Source organism: Meriones unguiculatus, chromosome 19 (assembly GCF_030254825.1).
Source record: "Meriones unguiculatus strain TT.TT164.6M chromosome 19, Bangor_MerUng_6.1, whole genome shotgun sequence".
NCBI classification, from domain to species: Eukaryota; Metazoa; Chordata; class Mammalia; order Rodentia; family Muridae; genus Meriones; species Meriones unguiculatus.
The window spans coordinates 11782972-11800486 of NC_083366.1; the positions used below are offsets into that span (position 1 = coordinate 11782972).

The following is a 17515-nucleotide window of genomic DNA, read 5'->3' on the forward strand; positions in this document are numbered from 1 at the left end:
TTAAAAAGAAAAAAGAAAGAAAATGGAGTATGGAACTAATCAAAGAATTCTCATGAGAAGAAATATGTAACTACTAAACGCTTCATATTTTTTAATATCCTTGGAAATGAGGGAAAGGCAGATTACAACTACCTTAAAATTCCATTTTACCCCAGTCAGAATGGCCATCAAGAATAATGGCAACAAATGTTTGTGAAGCACAGAGTATCCTTTTGCACTGTTGGTAGAAATGTAGAATAGTGTAACAACTTTGGAAAACCACCTGGAGGGTCCTCAATAAACTAAAAATAAAATTGCCATGACTCATCCATACCACTCTTGGACATAGAGACCACTCCTGGTCATATGCCCCATTGCAGAGATCCGTGCACATCCACGCTCACCACTACCCTGCTGGTAAGCTCTATAGGTGTCCTATATGCCAGATGTCCACTGCTTGGTGGATATTGGAAATGTAGTACATACACACAATGAAATTTCACTCAGCTGTGAAGAAAAATTAAAATTAAAATTTTCTAGAAATACGGATAAAACTGGGAGGAAGAGGTAATACTCAGTAGGGTATTCCAAGCCCAGAAAGACGGATGTCACATATTCTCTTTCATAAAGAATCCTAGCTTCAACTCTATGGCTTTGTGTTTAACCTGGAGTACTTGCAGAAGCCATTAAACTAGAAAGAAGTCCGGGTGGGGACACAGGAAGTACTTTAGGGAGGAGGATTGTAGAACACCAGTAAAAATGGAAGTACAGAAAGGGATTAATTCAGGTAGAAAAAGTTAAGGAGCAGGGAGGAGATGGAGAAAACAAGGGGACAGGAACAAATAAAAACATACAGGGGTATGAAAACGCCATATGAAAACCTTCTAACCCAATTAAAACTTAATTTTTAAAAGTTTAAAGGGAAATAACCTGAATGACAAGACTATTACACGATCAGTAATAGAACTGACACACAAAAGAAACTGTTCTGAAACCCCTCTTTATTCCTAAACAGAGGCTGCTCAGCTCACCACATGGCCCAGCTGGCATTCTTTACTACTGACTCAGCACTGGGACAGCACACTAAAATCATGTGAGCATCTGGAGAAATCGAAAACATTTTTCAAAACATCAAGTTACAAGTTTAATATATCCAAATAGTTTGCTTTATCTTCATACAAAACACATGACCTCTCTATGCAAATAGGGGCTACATGAGTAGTTTTCCAAGACTGATACAGTTACTTAAGTTTAATAATTTTATTAATTAGTGATTGAACTTTGGCAAATATTCTTTTTGTAACCAAAATTGATCTTAAATTAGAAAATGTTTTTAATTAGTTTAATACTAATAGATGTTTAAAAAATACATTTCTAAGAATGTCTAGCTATATTAGTGTGTTATGTACTAAGCACAGAGCAGCATTTACAGAACAATATATACAATATGCTTACTGTACATGAATGGAAAACATACATTCATATTTGTGTAAAGATACAATAAAAAATTTACAGTAAAATGTTTTTTCCCTACAGGGGGTGGGTATAAGGGACAGGAGTAAGACTTGTCAATCTTTCTCTTATAGGCAGCTATATACTTAACAATCCCAGCACTTGAGGCTTATGGAGCAGGACATGTGACATCCTCCTCTGGCTTCTGCATCTGAGCAGGTACACACCTCACACAAGACACAAACACACATGAACCTATAAACTGTTCCTGTAATGTTAATCTTTTGGGCATGTAGACACATGGTATCTCTGGATCACAATAATTCTAGAGGCACACAAAAAAGAATCTTTACATTAAAATGGTTTAACATACATGTAAATTTCTTTATGACAATTCACTGACATAAATATTTTTTTAAATGGGAAAAGTTTCCCATAAAAGCAAAAATGCCTTAGGGCCAGGAGAGAGTGGTACCTTATGCTTACCAATTTCTGTAATTAGAATATTAAGGTACCGCAATAGAGCAGAAATATATGTACGTACATAAACACAGAACATATACACATTCTCTCATTCATTCAATCATTTATCACTGTGTAACCCAGGCAGACCCAGTACTCTATGCAGCACAGTCTGGCTTTGAATATACATTGATCATTTCTCATTAAGATAGAATATTTCTTAAGTAGACTCCTAGATTTAGTATAACAAATTAAAATTCCCAAAGAGCAACTCAAATGTTAAAAATACCCTGTGAAAAAGCATGTGGACTGACTCTCTTTTTAAATAAGCATGCACCTAAACCTACTAGTACTGAATAAAACACAATGCAGACAAATACGTAAGAAAAAATGTCTAATGAATATGGCTAGTACAAAGTTAACAATGAAAAAAATGAAGAAAACCAACCAAACAGAAAACATTCTTGTTTGTATATTTTAGTAAGTTATACAGTGAATTTATTTAATACATTTGTTTTGTTTTTCAAGATAGGGTTTCACTGTTTACCCCTAGCAATCATGTTGCTCTTTGTAGACCAGGCTGGCCTCCAACTCAGAGATGTGCTTTTTGTTTTCTGTTTGGTTGGTTTTCCCCATCATTACACACCACACAAAATTTCAAGGTGATTTTTAACTAGAAAAATGGGGAACATTTCTACTAATGAAAAAGAATATATGCTTATAATTTTAGGCATTTAACCCAATTAATATAAAAGGTACCTACATAAAAATAACACACCCATCAAAGTAAAGAAGAAATAAAAAGTAGTGAGAAGAAAGGACAAACTTTTTAACTGTAACACTAGCTGAAGTTGTACTTTTAAGAGACATCAAACCAGTCTTGGTTGCTACTCAGTCCTCAGTGGACAAACTGTCAAATAATAGGACTTTAATCAAACGTGTATACTTAACCCTGTGCCAAGTACTGTTAAACACATTACAAATCCCAAAGTCCTCACATCAAAGAAGAGGAGGGGTTTTTATTTCGCTGTGGTAAATCCGCAAAGCACAGAAACCCCAGGAAGGGAAGTTATTTGCTCACTGTGACACGCCATCCACAAGCCAGGTCTGAGCCCAGCACCTTCCTGAGTCCATGCTTCCAACCACGGCTCTACGTTTCTTTCCTTTAACAGTTAAAAGCAACAACCATTCAGTCTACAAATGTACTAAATAATCAAGGGGATAGGGAGATAGGGAGGAGGTGGCAGTGCATGCCTTTAATTCCAGTGTTCAGGAGGCAGAGACAAGCACATCTCTGAGTTGGAGGCCAGCCTGGTCTACAAAGAGCAACATGATTGCTAGGGGTAAACAGTGAAACCCTGTCTTGAAAAACAAAACAAATGTATTAAATAAATTCACTGTATAACTTACTAAAATATACAAACAAGAATGTTTTCTGTTTGGTTGGTTTTCTTCCCTCTTTGTTTTGTGCTAGGGATGAATGCAGGGACTCCTTTAGGCCAAGCCCACAGTCTACCACTAAGTTATATCCCCTGCCATAAGAATATTTTTGACACAATACTTTGAGGACTCAGAGAACCATTATATTATTATCAATGAAAAAAAAAAGGGAAAAAAGTAAACTGAGTCTGGTAAGATATATCAAAAGGATAGGAAATAAGAGAAGAAAATGCTCTACATTTAAGGAATAATAAAAAAAAAAAATTCAATAGCATTTAACCCTGTTAAAAACAACCTACCACTGGCAACTCCAGCAATTAACTGCATTGCAATCAATGTCATGTTGAAAAGAAGTAAAAGAAGTTAAATGATCTGGAAAACTGAAAAGTCACTACAGAAGGCAAGAGTAACTTGAACAGTTTTTATACGGCAATTGTGAACCACATTTAGACACAAAAGAAAAACAAGTTAATATTATCACTCCAGACAATGAAAGTGTTTTACTTGCATTTATTTCTGTTACTAAAGCAAAATACTCTGACAAGGGTGGGGGGAGAAGCTTAGCGGTTTATTAGGTTTACAAAAGGCAAGGCACAGTCCCCCATCATCAGGAAGAAATCAGGACAGAAACTGAAGGCAAACAGAGAAAAATCAGTTTATGCATGCTTAGTGGGCTGCCTGCTTTCTGCTCAGCTCGATTCTCCTTAAAATAAATAGTCAGGACCCACTCACCCACCCCACGCTCTAACTCACCCAGCACGGCCTGAAGGATAATCCCTCAAAGCACATTCCCAATGGCCCATTTATCCAACAGGTTTCCACCTCTATAAGGATCTACAACAGTCCCAAACAGCACCACCAACCGAAGATGAGTTCAAACACAATAGGGTACTGTAAATAAGACAGATCTTCAAATCTTTCTAGTAAAAACATTCTTTTTCAAAACTAATTCAGGTTTGAAATATACTTTACTTTTCTAATTTTTCTTTATTATGAGAAGAATGAACAAAAACTCTTGAATCTTTGAACACTCACCCAGTGCGAGATTGGCCAACCTTATCACAAATATCCAAGATGAGGCCCCAGTCCTCAGCAGTATTCAACTCACTAGTTGCTTTCTCTGTAAATTATGAAAGAATATTGTTATAAAATGTTATCACATTCAAATCACCAATCTGTAACATAATTCTCAACATCAAACCTAAATAGTTACCAGCACTATTATTAATCAGATTTTGACATCCATTTTTTCAATCTATCTATCACAAAAATCTTCCCTAATTATCCTTCACTGGCACCTCTATCTGCAAACAGACTAAGCAAAGAAGTATTTTTATTTTCAGAAAATTCTTTTCTTCACTTGGTAGTAAAAGGGACACAGACTAAGCACTGATTGTTATCAAAATGTTTCAGGTAAATTATTTGTTGAATTGGCTTTGTCAGAGTGGAGCGAAGGATCCAGAAAACAAATCAAGCTTTTACTATTTTCCCTTCAAGAAAATCTGACACATTGCGGGCAGTAACGTAGCTCAGCTGCTACAATGAGTCTGGCCTCTGAACCCTCCACTGGAAGAAGGGGCTGACTGGAGAGCTGCCCTGTGCACACATGCACACACAAACACACGTAATGTAAAAGTAAGTATAAAACTTGATCTATTGTTAAAGACATCAAGAGAGACAGCCAAATTGATTTTTTTTTTTAAAAACAAGGGAAAGATAAACATAACAAGCTATTGGCACACAACTGTTGAAGATTATCAAAATCAATAAGCCTCTAAGGAAGCTAACTAAAAAAAGAGAAGATAGAAGGTTCTAGTACCAGAAATCAAGAGGGAGAAGCTCATGAATATTACAAAATAAATATTACAAACTCTGTGCCCACTAATTTGATCACTTGCATGAAGCAGGACAACTCTTTTAAAGGTGTATACCTAGACAAGAAGAGAAAGATAATCCAAATAGGCTATTAAGAAAAATAAACCAATAAAAATAATAACCTTTCTTTTTTTTGATTTATCAGTTTTCTTTTTTTTTTTTAATTTTATTTTTCTTTTTAGTTACATTTTGTTAACTCTGTGTCCCAGCTGTAAAATAATAACCTTTCAAAGCACAAAGCATCAGACCTATTTGGGTTTACCAGTGAATTTTACAAAATATTTAAGAGAAAATAGTGTATCAATCATTTGTAAAAGATAAAAGCAGAAAGAATATTTATCTATTAATACTTCCTGAGTTACCATAGTACTCTCAAGCCAGGCAACAGTTATTGAAAATGATAAACAAATTCTTTGCATAATTACAAATGTAAAAACTCCCAGCAAATCTGAACAAACTGAATTCAACAATATTTAGAAAAATTATACACTTGAACCAAGTGAGGTTTATTCTAATTATGCAGAGCTAGTTAAACAGCAAGGCTATCATCTTCTGAGACATTATTAGAAGACTTCTTTAGCTGGGTGGTGGTGGTGCACGCCTTTGATCACAGTGCTTGGGAGGGGAAGGCAGGTGGCTCTCTGGCCAACCTGGTCTAAAGAGTTTCGGGACAGAGAGTCACACAGAAAAACTCTGTTTCAAAAAAAAAAATTAATTTCTATGTTCTGCTCAGCTAAACATGAAAGATAGATACTAAAAACAAAATATGGTAGGTTAAGGAAGAGACTCTATAGTAAACAGACCACCTGAAAGAATTACTGTGATAAAGTTCAAGGTCAGGAAGACCTAACTATTATCAGGATTTCCAGTGTGTGATTTTTTTTCCAGTATTAATTAGTGGTAGTCAACCAAGAATTATCAGCTGAGAGAATCTTCTAATATGAAAGATTAAAGAAAATACAAACAAGTGGGGGAAAAAAGCAATTTAGATTAAACAGAAGCTACATACAAAGGTCAAAGCTATACACAGAACAAGTAACTAGTCTCGACTAGAACACTGTGATCAAGTAATGTAATAGCATCGTGATCTTCAATAACAGATTCAATTTTTTAGCCTGACACAGGTCAACCAATCCTAAGGTTCTTATGTGAGGGACTTGGTTTTAATCATGTTAACAGTGAAACTCCCTGCTTTCTCCTCCTCCTCAGTGCCCTACTAATTCAAGAAAACTCCCTATTTGACATACTACTGAGAGCTAGAGGTAGGCGTTGGCAAATTTAATACCAAAACATTCTTCGTAGGCTTAATAAAAATGATCCATACCATAGCTCTCAGGGATACAGCATCGCTTACCAAGTTAGTCTCTAGCACTGGACAACTAGAATAAACAACTTGCAAGAAAGGCCTTAAATCACAGGTCGTAACACATTCAGTACCCATGCCTCACTGTTGGTACAAGTTTTTAGCTACAACAACAGAATACCTGAGACTGGTTGCTCTAGCAGCCCCATCAGCTCAGCCTCTAATGGAGACCTCACAGCAGCTTTTAACACAATGATCATGTATTTTCATGAAACAGGGAGCCATGGGATTTTAGGGGACAGGCTCACTTTAAAACAAAAATAGCAGCTTGTTCTTACAGGAACTAATCCAGGCTTCATAAGAACTACATTCACCTCTTCCAACAGTTTGATACTTTCAATGGCCCAATTACTTCCCGCTAAATTCCACATTTAAAGGCCCAACATCCTTCACATTGCCAAAATGGGTACCAAGCTTCCAGCTCATGAACCTGAAGCACATACTCAAGCACAATACTGCTGCATAATCTTTAATATGGAAGATAACAAAAGCAAGCTATTCAGTAATATGTAAGAATACACGTGTATTTTTTATTTCACTGTTAGGCTCAGAAAATGATACTTCAAAGTATAGGCCTCATATGCAGTTTTTTTTTCTCCTGCCCCGTCTCTCCTATCTCTTATTCTCCACCAAAGCCATAAAACTAGAATTCTTTTTCCCAAGGGTGCATTGTAATAACTAAAAACATTCTTTCCACAGTCAGCTGTAAAAACTAATCTAACCTTTCTCTGACTTTCTAAGTGCTGACCATAAAAAATTAAGTCCCTCATTCCAGAGGTGTCCTGTCTCACACTTGGGAGAAAGAACTGCTACAGCAAAGAGAGTCATCTCAGACAGGAAGTAGATCTTGGTAGGTTTCTTCACTCAGTCCATTACCATTAGCTCACAGCTGTTCTGTCCATTCACTTTTCTACACAGCTGTGCAAACATCAAACTTAAGCAGAAAAATGAACAGAAAACCCAGATGTCAGAGATTTCAGTAAGATGACCCTCATGTAAAGAAAAACTGTTATTATATCAATATGTTATGCTTATCTCTTGTTAACCTATCTTAATCGATTTCTTTTTTAAGACAGGGTCTTGCTACATAGCCCAAGCAACCCTTGAATTCACTATAGAGAACAGACTGGCCCTGAATGCATAATCCTCCAGCCTCAGTCACCCAAATGATAGGAAGACCAATAAGTGACACCATGCCTAGCTTAATCTGTTGTAATACAGGTATACAGATCATACTGTCTTAGAAATAGGATCACCTACACCACCTCTACATTGATAATTGTTTTTATTTTAGAAAAGTATCAAATCTGAGTATATATTCAAGAAAGTAAAATGCATTTCTAGCCCATTCCAGATCAAATCTTAAGTGCCTTACATTGACAAATGAAATTAACAGATACAGACCTAATATAAGATAAGGAATGTGTCGCAAAAATTATAAAGATCAAAGCAATTTGGAAGAAAAGTAAAGAGTTGTGGGGTAGAAAGAAAATATCAAAAGGATGTTGACATATTTAGAAACAAAAAAATAGAAAGGCCTCTTTTCTTTCTACTTAAATGATAAGGCATAAAGTAATAAAAACTGAAAAGCTGTATTGTCTTCCTCTATGTCCTGATAAGGCTGCTCCCCACTCAGGGGAAGGTCATCAAAGAGCAGGCCAATCAGTTCATGTCAGAGACAGTCCCTGTTCCCATTACTATGCAACCCACTTGGACACTGAACTGCCATGGGCTACATCTGTGCAGGGGTTCTAAGTTATCTCCATGAATGGTCCTTGATTGGAGTATCAGTCTCAGAAAAGACCCCTGTGCCTAGATTTTTTTGGTTCTGTTGCTCTCTTTGTGTAGCTCCTGTCCTCTCCAGGTCTTACTATTTCTCACTTCTTTCATAAGATTCCCTGGGGACTATCAGTGGACTTGGGGAGAGGCATGCATGGAGAAGGGGGGGGGTTGGATTGAAAGGGGATGAGAGAGGGAGCTACAGAAAAGTGAATAAAGTGTAATTAATAAAAATTAAAATTAAAAATATTACCAAATGGAAAAAAAAAAGAGAATACTTTGTTAAGAGGGGCATAGGAGAAGAGTGAGGAAGAGAAGGTAGGGCTGGGAGTAGGTGAGGGAGGGGGCTACAGCTGAGATACAAAATGAGTAAATTGTAATAAATAATAAAGAAATAAAGAATAAAAAAAACTGAAAAGCATAATGATAAATCTAGGCTGGCTGTTGTATGGACCACTTTGTAAAAACATAGTAATAATGACACACAACTACACTACTATGTAACCCATAGAAGAGGTATCTGCAGTTATTCAAGAAACATCAGAGAGCTAAAAGCCTTGAACATGCAAGCAATACAATCAGATCTGGGAATACCAATATAAAAGCAGCTTATAAGAAGAAAAAGAAGATTAAAAAAAAAAAGATGGAACTACCATAAATAAATGGCTTGCTTAGAATGCAAATGCAAATACAAAGTGCTTCTTTGGTTTCTTCTAACTGGGTAAGAACTGTTTCAAACCCGCCTGCATCCAAAATATACTCTCGATTTTCTGAAAATAATTAATTCTATCTTAAATGTTTCAAAACCCATGCCCTCGGCCTAACTATTGAACAAATGCTAAGAAAGACCTACACAAAACTTTAGTATCTAAAACCCTGTAGAACAAGTTGTCAGCTGTTTTGAATCCCAAAAAAGATCTGAGTCAGACTAAACAGGTATCTCTCAGTCTAAACTTTACTTCATCTTTGGAAAGGAAAACCGGTTGTTACTTTGATTTGGTAGTACATTTTAATAATTCATCCATCTTGGACTGGTAGGCAAGCAAGCTTGTTTTAAAAAAGATGCCTACGTGTAATGAAAACATTTAAATCTTAAAACCTAATTAAAAATACATCTAAGTGAATCAAAATGGAACCTATTTAAAAGTTACAAGCTAACTGAAACTAATAAACCTGTTTCTGATCAAGTATAAATTACTGATTATCATAATTATGACTTTACATTTCATAAATTAATGGTATTTCCAGGAATGTATGGCATCTTACGTTTCGTTTCTATTGCTGCAATAAAACAGCATGACCAAAAGAAACTTGGGGAGGAAAAGGTTTATTTGGCTTACGTATCCCGGGTCATAGTACACCTAGCAAAGACAAGGCAGGACCTGGAGGGAGGAACTAAAATAGAGACCATGAAGAAATGCTACTTACTGGCTTTGTTCCCCATAGCTTGCTCAGCTTCTTTCCTGTAACAGCCCAGAACATCTGCCCAGGGCTTGCACTTCATCATTAAAGAAGATAATGCCCCCAAGACTTGCTTACTGGCATCTAGATGGAGGATTTTCTCAGTTTGAGGCCAACGTGGACTACAGAGCAAGTTCCAGGGCTGCCAGGGCGTCCAATGCCACACTGAGAAATCTTGTCTCAGAAACAAAACCTGAAAACCTAACAATGCATTTTACAACTCTGAAATGATCACATCATTTCTAACACTCCCTCCAGATCAACCAAATAGTGGTACATTCCTCTCGGCTCTTAAAAAAATAAAATCAAATTATTTTCTAAATCAAGCGAATATAAATTGCCAGCAGCAACTCAAACTGGATTTATAAACAGGGAATGAAACAAAAATTATTCACTTCTAAGATACAGAGCACGGGGTATGTGCGCATACAGACATACATACAAAAACAAACACACACACACACACACCCCAGACCGGCTTCTAAAGAATTCAAAGTTTATGATCCCATTTTATCTTTAGATTATCTCTCCAGTTTTGGCAGTTTGAATGAAAATGGTCCCCTATAGTCCCATAGGGAGTATCACTATTAGGAAGTGTGATCATGTTGGAATAAGTGTGGCTTTGTTGGGAGGAAGTATGTCACTAGGGATGGGCTTTGAGGTCTCAGATGCTCAAGTTAGGCCCAGTGTCATTTCTCTCTTCCTGCAATCTATGGGCCCAAATGTAGAACTCTCAGCTCCTTCTCCAGTACCATGTCTACCTGTACACTGCCATGATGATAATTGACCAAGCCTCTGAACTTTAAGCCAGACTTAATTAAATGCTTGCTATGGTCATGGTGTCTCTTTAGAGCAATAGAATACTGACTAAGACAACAGTCATAAAGGGGAAATTAAGGATTTTCTAAAAGATATTCAGATGAATCCCTCATCTGAATTTTAGGTCCTCTCAACAGATTAGACAACTTTTTACTGATAAGCACGTACATGTATTTCTGATTTTCTAAAATTTGACTGCTGAACACTTGCAAAAGTAAAAAAAATGGGAAAGGATGATTACCCATAACATTCATTCTGCAGAAAAAGGATTGTCATTAGTCAGCTTCAAGATGCTATCATTCTTTAAAAGTAGGCAATAGAGGTTTGAGGCTTAGTATTAAAGTGTAGGCCTGTTATGCTTCAAATAACGGGCTCAATCCTCAACATTCAAGGGGAAAGAACTAAGCTAGTGAAGTGAAAAGAGATATATCTGACTGAACACTTATATAACTACAATAAGAAGTAGAACAAACCTTTAAAAAAGGAATAGAGGGCTGGAGAGATGGCTCAGTGGTTAAGAACTCTTGTCTATTCTTCCAGAGGATCCTGGTTCAATTCCCAGCACCCACATGGCAGCTCACAACTGTCTGTAACTCCATCCAGTTCCAAAGGATCCAACACCCTCACACAGACATGCATACAGGCAAAAGACTAATACACATTAAATGAATAAATGAATAAATGGATGGATGGATGAGTGGATAGATGGATGGAATAGAAAATAAGTCTGCAGAATTAAAAAGAAACGAGGTCAGACACCCTGACTTCCACACCTGTAATTCCAGTATTTAGATACAGAGGCAGGAGGATTGCTTTAAACTACAGCCTGCTTTACATAAAGCTTTTCAGCCTTCCAATGTTACACATGAAGGCACAGGAGCCAGAAATTTTGAGTTGTTATAACCCATCATGAAAAGTTCATATTAAGTTGTAGATTAAATTAAAATATTTAATCAAAAGGATTACATTTACATTCTTAAAACAAGACCATCAAATATCATTAAAGAAAGAAGAAAACAATTAGATGCTTCTGTACTATTCTAAAAGGTATTTACAATAATAAATAACTTCTCATTTGCAGGAATAGAAGGATGGATTCAAAACCAATTAAGAAGATGACGCATACAGATAAACCAGTATCCTGAAGGGTATGGTGGGTTTGTCGATTACACAGTCAACAGTACATAGTTGTTGTCAGAACTGGAGACAACTACAACTATGGAAATCAAGATTTCATATAGGCTACTGGCCTGTGTAACAACGTAAACAACGGATGTCCTGTCAGAAAAACAATGGGAAAAATGTTAACTAATTAAAAAAAGTTTATAGTTTTGAACATGCTAAATTTGAGGTATATGAAGTATATTCAATACCAGTCAAGAATTAGCATAGCAAGTGTTTTGACAAATAATTTTGATAACAACCTGAGATGTTTTTATAAACTACTTACAACACTGGGAAATGAATTCAAAGGGTCTGATCCTATTCAATATGAAGTTCTCTATTCACTAACAGTAATGCTTCAGGTGCAATTTAAGGCCAAAGTCAAGATCTCTGCACACTTTAGGAAACTGTTTCGCAGCCTGTGGATCACAGGCTCCTTGGCAAATCTATCTCCTATCTCCAAAAATATTTACATTGTGATTCATAACTGTATCAAAATCAGTGATGAAGTAGCAACAAAAATAATTTTATGGTTGGGGGTCACCACAACATAAGGAACTATATTAAAGGGTCACAGTATTAGGAGAGTTGAAACTACTGTTTTAGGAGAAAAATTAATCTGACTGTGGTTTATAATGCTGACTAGGCTAAGCAAAAATAAATTAAGAGTATGTATGGTCAATTAACAGCATCTAGGATATGAACTGGTCAAACACAGTTTGATCAAGAATGCATTTCTTAAAAAAATTAACTTATTTATTTATTTATATTTAGACAAGGTCTTGCTATATACCTTTAGCTGGCCTGGAACTTACTAGGTAGACCAGGCTGTCCTCCACTCAGTAGAGGTCCTCTTACCTCTGCCTCCTAATAGCTGGAATTAAAGATGTGGGCCACCACACCTGGATGCTAACCTACTATTTATTCTAAATATTAAAAGCAGCATTTAGAAGAGACAAAGGAATGAAAAAACATTTTTTTATTAACACTAGACTTGTTGCTGCACAACTATCATCTCAGCACGTAGGAGGCAGTGGTAGGAACCTCTCAAGTTCACGGCCAACTTGGCATACACAGTGAGCCCCCATCTGAAGAAAACAAGGCCAGGGACTGCAGAGTGTGGATAAAAGGTAAGGTGCTTCCCTGACCCATGTAAGGTCCTGGGCTAGATCTCCAACACTGAAGGAAGAGAGGGAGACCAGCACTTTTTGTATTTTAAAAGTCAAGATAGCCAAGAGGTGATGGTGCACACCTTCAATTCCAGTGCTTGGAAGGCTGACACAGGCAGATCTCTGAGTTTAAGGGCCAGCCTGGTCTATAGAGCTAATTCTAGAAGAGTCAAGGCTACACACACGCACACACACAAAAAAACCAAAACTGTGTCTCAATAAAACAAAAAGTCAACATAAATGCAACATTATTAAATAATCAAATAATGAGAAGAGCAACACAAAAAGGTGAATTCAGTTATTTAATAGATTGATTTTTAAGTGGTAACAGAACACCAAACTGACAATCTAGAAAATTATCAGTAATTCATTACTAGATAAGTTATGTGTTTAATATGTTCTAAGAATTTCCCATAAGGTACTAGGGACAGGAATGAAACATTCTCATCTTTATTAACTTTATACCATACAAGACAGTCAATCAATTAACTTAATTTCAGTAGTTGACTACTATGAAGAAAATAAACAAACAGCAGTGAGTAGACAGCAATTATTTAAGAGAAGCCAACTAGAAAAGCCTCTATTAGGGACTGAATTTTGAATAGAGGCCCCAACTGATGTGATGGACAACAGGACCTTAAAATGCCTAAGTGAAGATTAACCCAAACAACGAAAATGGCCTACGAAACTACAGAGGCAGAAATGCTTGGAATACTCAGATGCAAGAGATTTGACGTGACAGTTAGTCCAAAGATCACAATCATATCTCTCTTTATATGTATACATAGGAAATTACCAGAAATTTCTGAACAGGTAGGTGACCTTACCCAGTGTTTTTAAAAAAATTAATGGCTTTTATAAATGAAATCTTACTGGAGCAGCAAAAGAGTAACAAGAAATCCTACCACAGAGGCCCTGCCACAGTCTCTGGAAGGGGTTGGAATTGCTGAGATAATACTGAAGGAACAAGAATCTGGATAAAAGTTAAGTACAGCCAAAGGATCTTACAGACAGAATGGCTAGAGAGTATGAAAGAATTAAGGAGGACATTCAGATATCAGAACTGACTAACAGAAAATAGTAATACTTCCATCCAAAAGAATGAGGAGTTGGAGGGGAACAAATGAAGTTTTGACACGCCTTTTTCTAGACTCCTATCAAAATCAAGTATATCATGTAGATGGATACTTAAATCTCCAATACAGATCAAAACTATTTAACGTGTGAGTCACTGGAATACACAGCTAAGGGAGTAGATTTTCTGTTTTAAATCTTAACTTCACAAATAAAAAAAAAGATAGAAAAAATTTTAAACACTGACTCAATTCTTTTATCAACCCTGTAAGCTAAAAAAAAAAAAATTATAATTCTTATACTTGATATTTACAGACAAGGAAACAAAGGTACAGAATATCTAACCAACTAGCTCAAAGTCACATTGCTGATAAATGGTGTAAGCCTGAAACCTGAGTTCAAGCAAATCACTCCAAACTCTACTAAGCACTAAGCTTCCTAAGGCTCTAAGAGAACAAAGTGTCAATGGAGAAGAGGTTTTATTACTGAGCTGGTTGCTCAACATTTGGAAACTGGAAAAAAAAGGGGGGGCACTAAAAAGTTAAGGAGAAAACCAGGAAGGTTTGGTGGCCTGGAAACCTATGGATAAGGCACAAAAGAAAACTTATGACATCAATAAAAAAAATGATGATGAATGACTGTTGGAATTGGTAAATACAAATCAGTAGAGAACTTGATGGTATAAATTATCTTCTTTATATAGATTTATTTATTTATACATATGAGCACTCTATTTGCATGCATGCTTGCATGACAGAAGAGGGCATCAGATCCCACTATAGATGGTTGTGTGCCAACATGCGGTTTCTGGGAACTGAACTCAGGACCACTTGAAGAGCAGGCCGTGTTCTTAACCGCTGAGCCATCTCTGCTGTTATAAATTATCTTTATACTTCAAATTGATTAAAAAAAATCATGTCTAACAGGTCTAACATATTTTCAACTTAAACATTTATTCAAAGCAGAGAATGTAGCAGCCATCAAACAAGGGGCAAAAGAAAGAACACAATATCTACTGTGTAATTTAGTAAAGACAAACTGCTGAAACTATTGTAAGTTTGGGGGAAAATTACAATAGTTCTGAAACATGAAGTATTTAAACACCCTGTGAGACATTAAATAATGCCTAAAGACTTTTAAACTCATGACTGTCTATGAGATGTTATTGGCATCTACTGAGTAAAGGGCAAAAACAGAGTTAACATCCTTATAGACGATAACCTCTTGAAGAATATTTTCTAGGGGCTTGAGAGATGGTACAGCATGAAGAACACTGTCTGCTCTTCCAGAGGACCCTGGTTCAATTCCCAGCAACCACATAGCAACTCAGAACTGTCTGTAACTCCAGTTCCAGGGTATCCCACACCCTCACACAGACATACATTAAGGCATGTGAAACAAAAATAAATTATCAATAATGTTGCTATTAAGAAACTCCAGGTTGCAGAAATCAGCAAATAATTCAGGTACAACAAGTTAGATTCTAAGTTGACCTTAGAACATGTATGTAGAAAGACGAATAAACTAAAAGAAACAAAAGCATAAAGGCAAGACAGAACCTGTATTTAAAATGGGTGGTGCAGGTATTAAGAGCAGGTTTAACATTAAGAAAACCATCTGAATCTAGTGCAAATGTGGTTCAAAAAAAATCAGGAAGAACACATATTAGGCCCGGGGTTCCATTCCCAACGTCATAGAAACAAACAATCTAGGAGAATATGAGTGTGACTGATTGGCAGGAAGCAAGATTATACAGGACCACTACGACGGCAAGATACAGGTACAGGTTCTGGGAACAGAAGAAGCAAGTACTGTTTTATTATAAGCATTGGTCCTAGAGATTGATGTAATAAGCTGTAAAACTGCCAAAGAGCAGCAATGCAATGGTCTTCTCGGTTGTATCTCTTGTCAATGAACATTGTGTTCAGTAAGTACTGGTGCTAAGCACTTATTAAACACAGTTTTCCAATTCATTACTTATTTAGCATTATTGATGACTTCCAAAGTTCCATCCACAGCTCAGATTCAGGACACTCATTTAAATCACTACGGACCAGGCAGGAATCCTCAGTAATAGGATTTCCAATGAGATGCTATACAGAAGCAAAATTTAAAATTCACCCCTAATACACAAAATTCATGAAGTAACTCCCACAAGTTATCCTTACAGTCTTTTACTATAGTGACGGCTAAATTCAGTCTCGTGGGACTGGAAGGTATTGGTTCAGTTTCATTCTATACTTTGGTGCTAGTGTAGTTCTACATGCGTTCATCACCCCAAAATTCTCTTTCAAGAAATTTAAATTCCATTATTACCTTCAAACCAGAAAAACTGATAGTTAGCCTGCTAAATTGCTATGATCGGTATCTAGGACCAATGATTCAGACAAAAAAAAAAAAAGTATTTAAGAATCAAAATTCTCTTCCACACATCCCCAAAGGCAAAGGCCCAACCTGAAAAAGGCATCCCAAAGGCTCAGGTCTTCAATGGCGTTTCAGTTGTTGCCAAGTAGACCATCTCCATGTCTCTAATCACAACCCGTAACCAGACCTCTCTCCCCCAGGGACCGTTATAAGAGCGATTTAAAAACCCTGTAAGAAACCTTACCTATAACATCTTACCAGTTCCTGAGGCTTTCCACTGGGCCTCGAGATAGGGCTTATAAGCAATCTGCTCAAACCAAGATACGCCCCAGCCCTTCGCGCTTCGCCCATAAGACAAGCCCCAGCGGCAGATGGCTTCGACGGCTGCTCCTCCCGAGGGAACCCTTTACCCCAAATCCCTTAGGCAATTCCTTCGAAGCCCCTCCAGTCCCGAACCAAGGCCCCTGGGAGAGGTTCTGGGTCCCATTTCTTTCAAAGAGGATGCGCCAAGCCCTCAACCCTCTTCGGACTCTGAACCAAGGGGCCCCGGGGGAGAGGAACGTGGGCTCGGCCTTGTGAGTCCAGAATGAAGGCAGAGGGTGGGGGGAATGGGTTGCAGTCAGGCGGGGAACGGACGGAGGACGGTGGAAACACGTACCCACATCCTGGTCGAAAGGATTGGTGGCAAAGAGAGGCATGTCCGCTGCGTGCCGAGGTGTCCCCCGGGACTGCCCTCGACACCGCGGCAGTCAGGGCGCGACGGAGAGAGGAGGCCCCTCAGGTACAGAAACAGCAGCCCAGACCCAAGACAGGGTCCTCTCGGCCCCTCCTCTCAGCCACCCCAGCAACCCAGGCGGCGGCGGCGGCAACAGCGGCGGAGAAGCCGAGCAGGACCCCGCGCGGGGCGTGTCGGGAATCTAGGCGACCTGAGCGCTGCCCGCTCTGGGGCTGGCCAGAACCCGGCCCGTCCGCCGAGCCCCACGCGAGAGGAGCCGATCCCTCTGTGCTCTCTCACGCGCCCGTGGGTTTGACGGCTGTGGTGTTGCCTCTTCTATTGCCCGGGCGTCTCGGGGGCACGGGGTCCTTCAGGCGCGCCGAGGCCCACTACGCGCCT

At 37.9% G+C, this 17515-nt stretch overlaps 1 protein-coding gene across 1 annotated transcript in view; it reads right to left on the bottom strand.

The window, feature by feature from the left end:
* Stam (signal transducing adaptor molecule) overlaps positions 1-17309 on the bottom strand; it is a 50269-nt gene extending 32960 nt beyond the window's left edge. Inside the window, exons 1-2 of the mRNA XM_021658289.2 lie at positions 17060-17309; positions 4369-4453 (exon numbers count right to left, since the gene is read on the bottom strand). Of these exons, the coding sequence (XP_021513964.1) occupies positions 4369-4453; positions 17060-17099 (125 nt within the window). The 5' untranslated portion in view covers positions 17100-17309. The remainder of the gene's footprint in view (positions 1-4368; positions 4454-17059) is intronic.
* Positions 17310-17515: the final 206 nt, after the last annotated feature.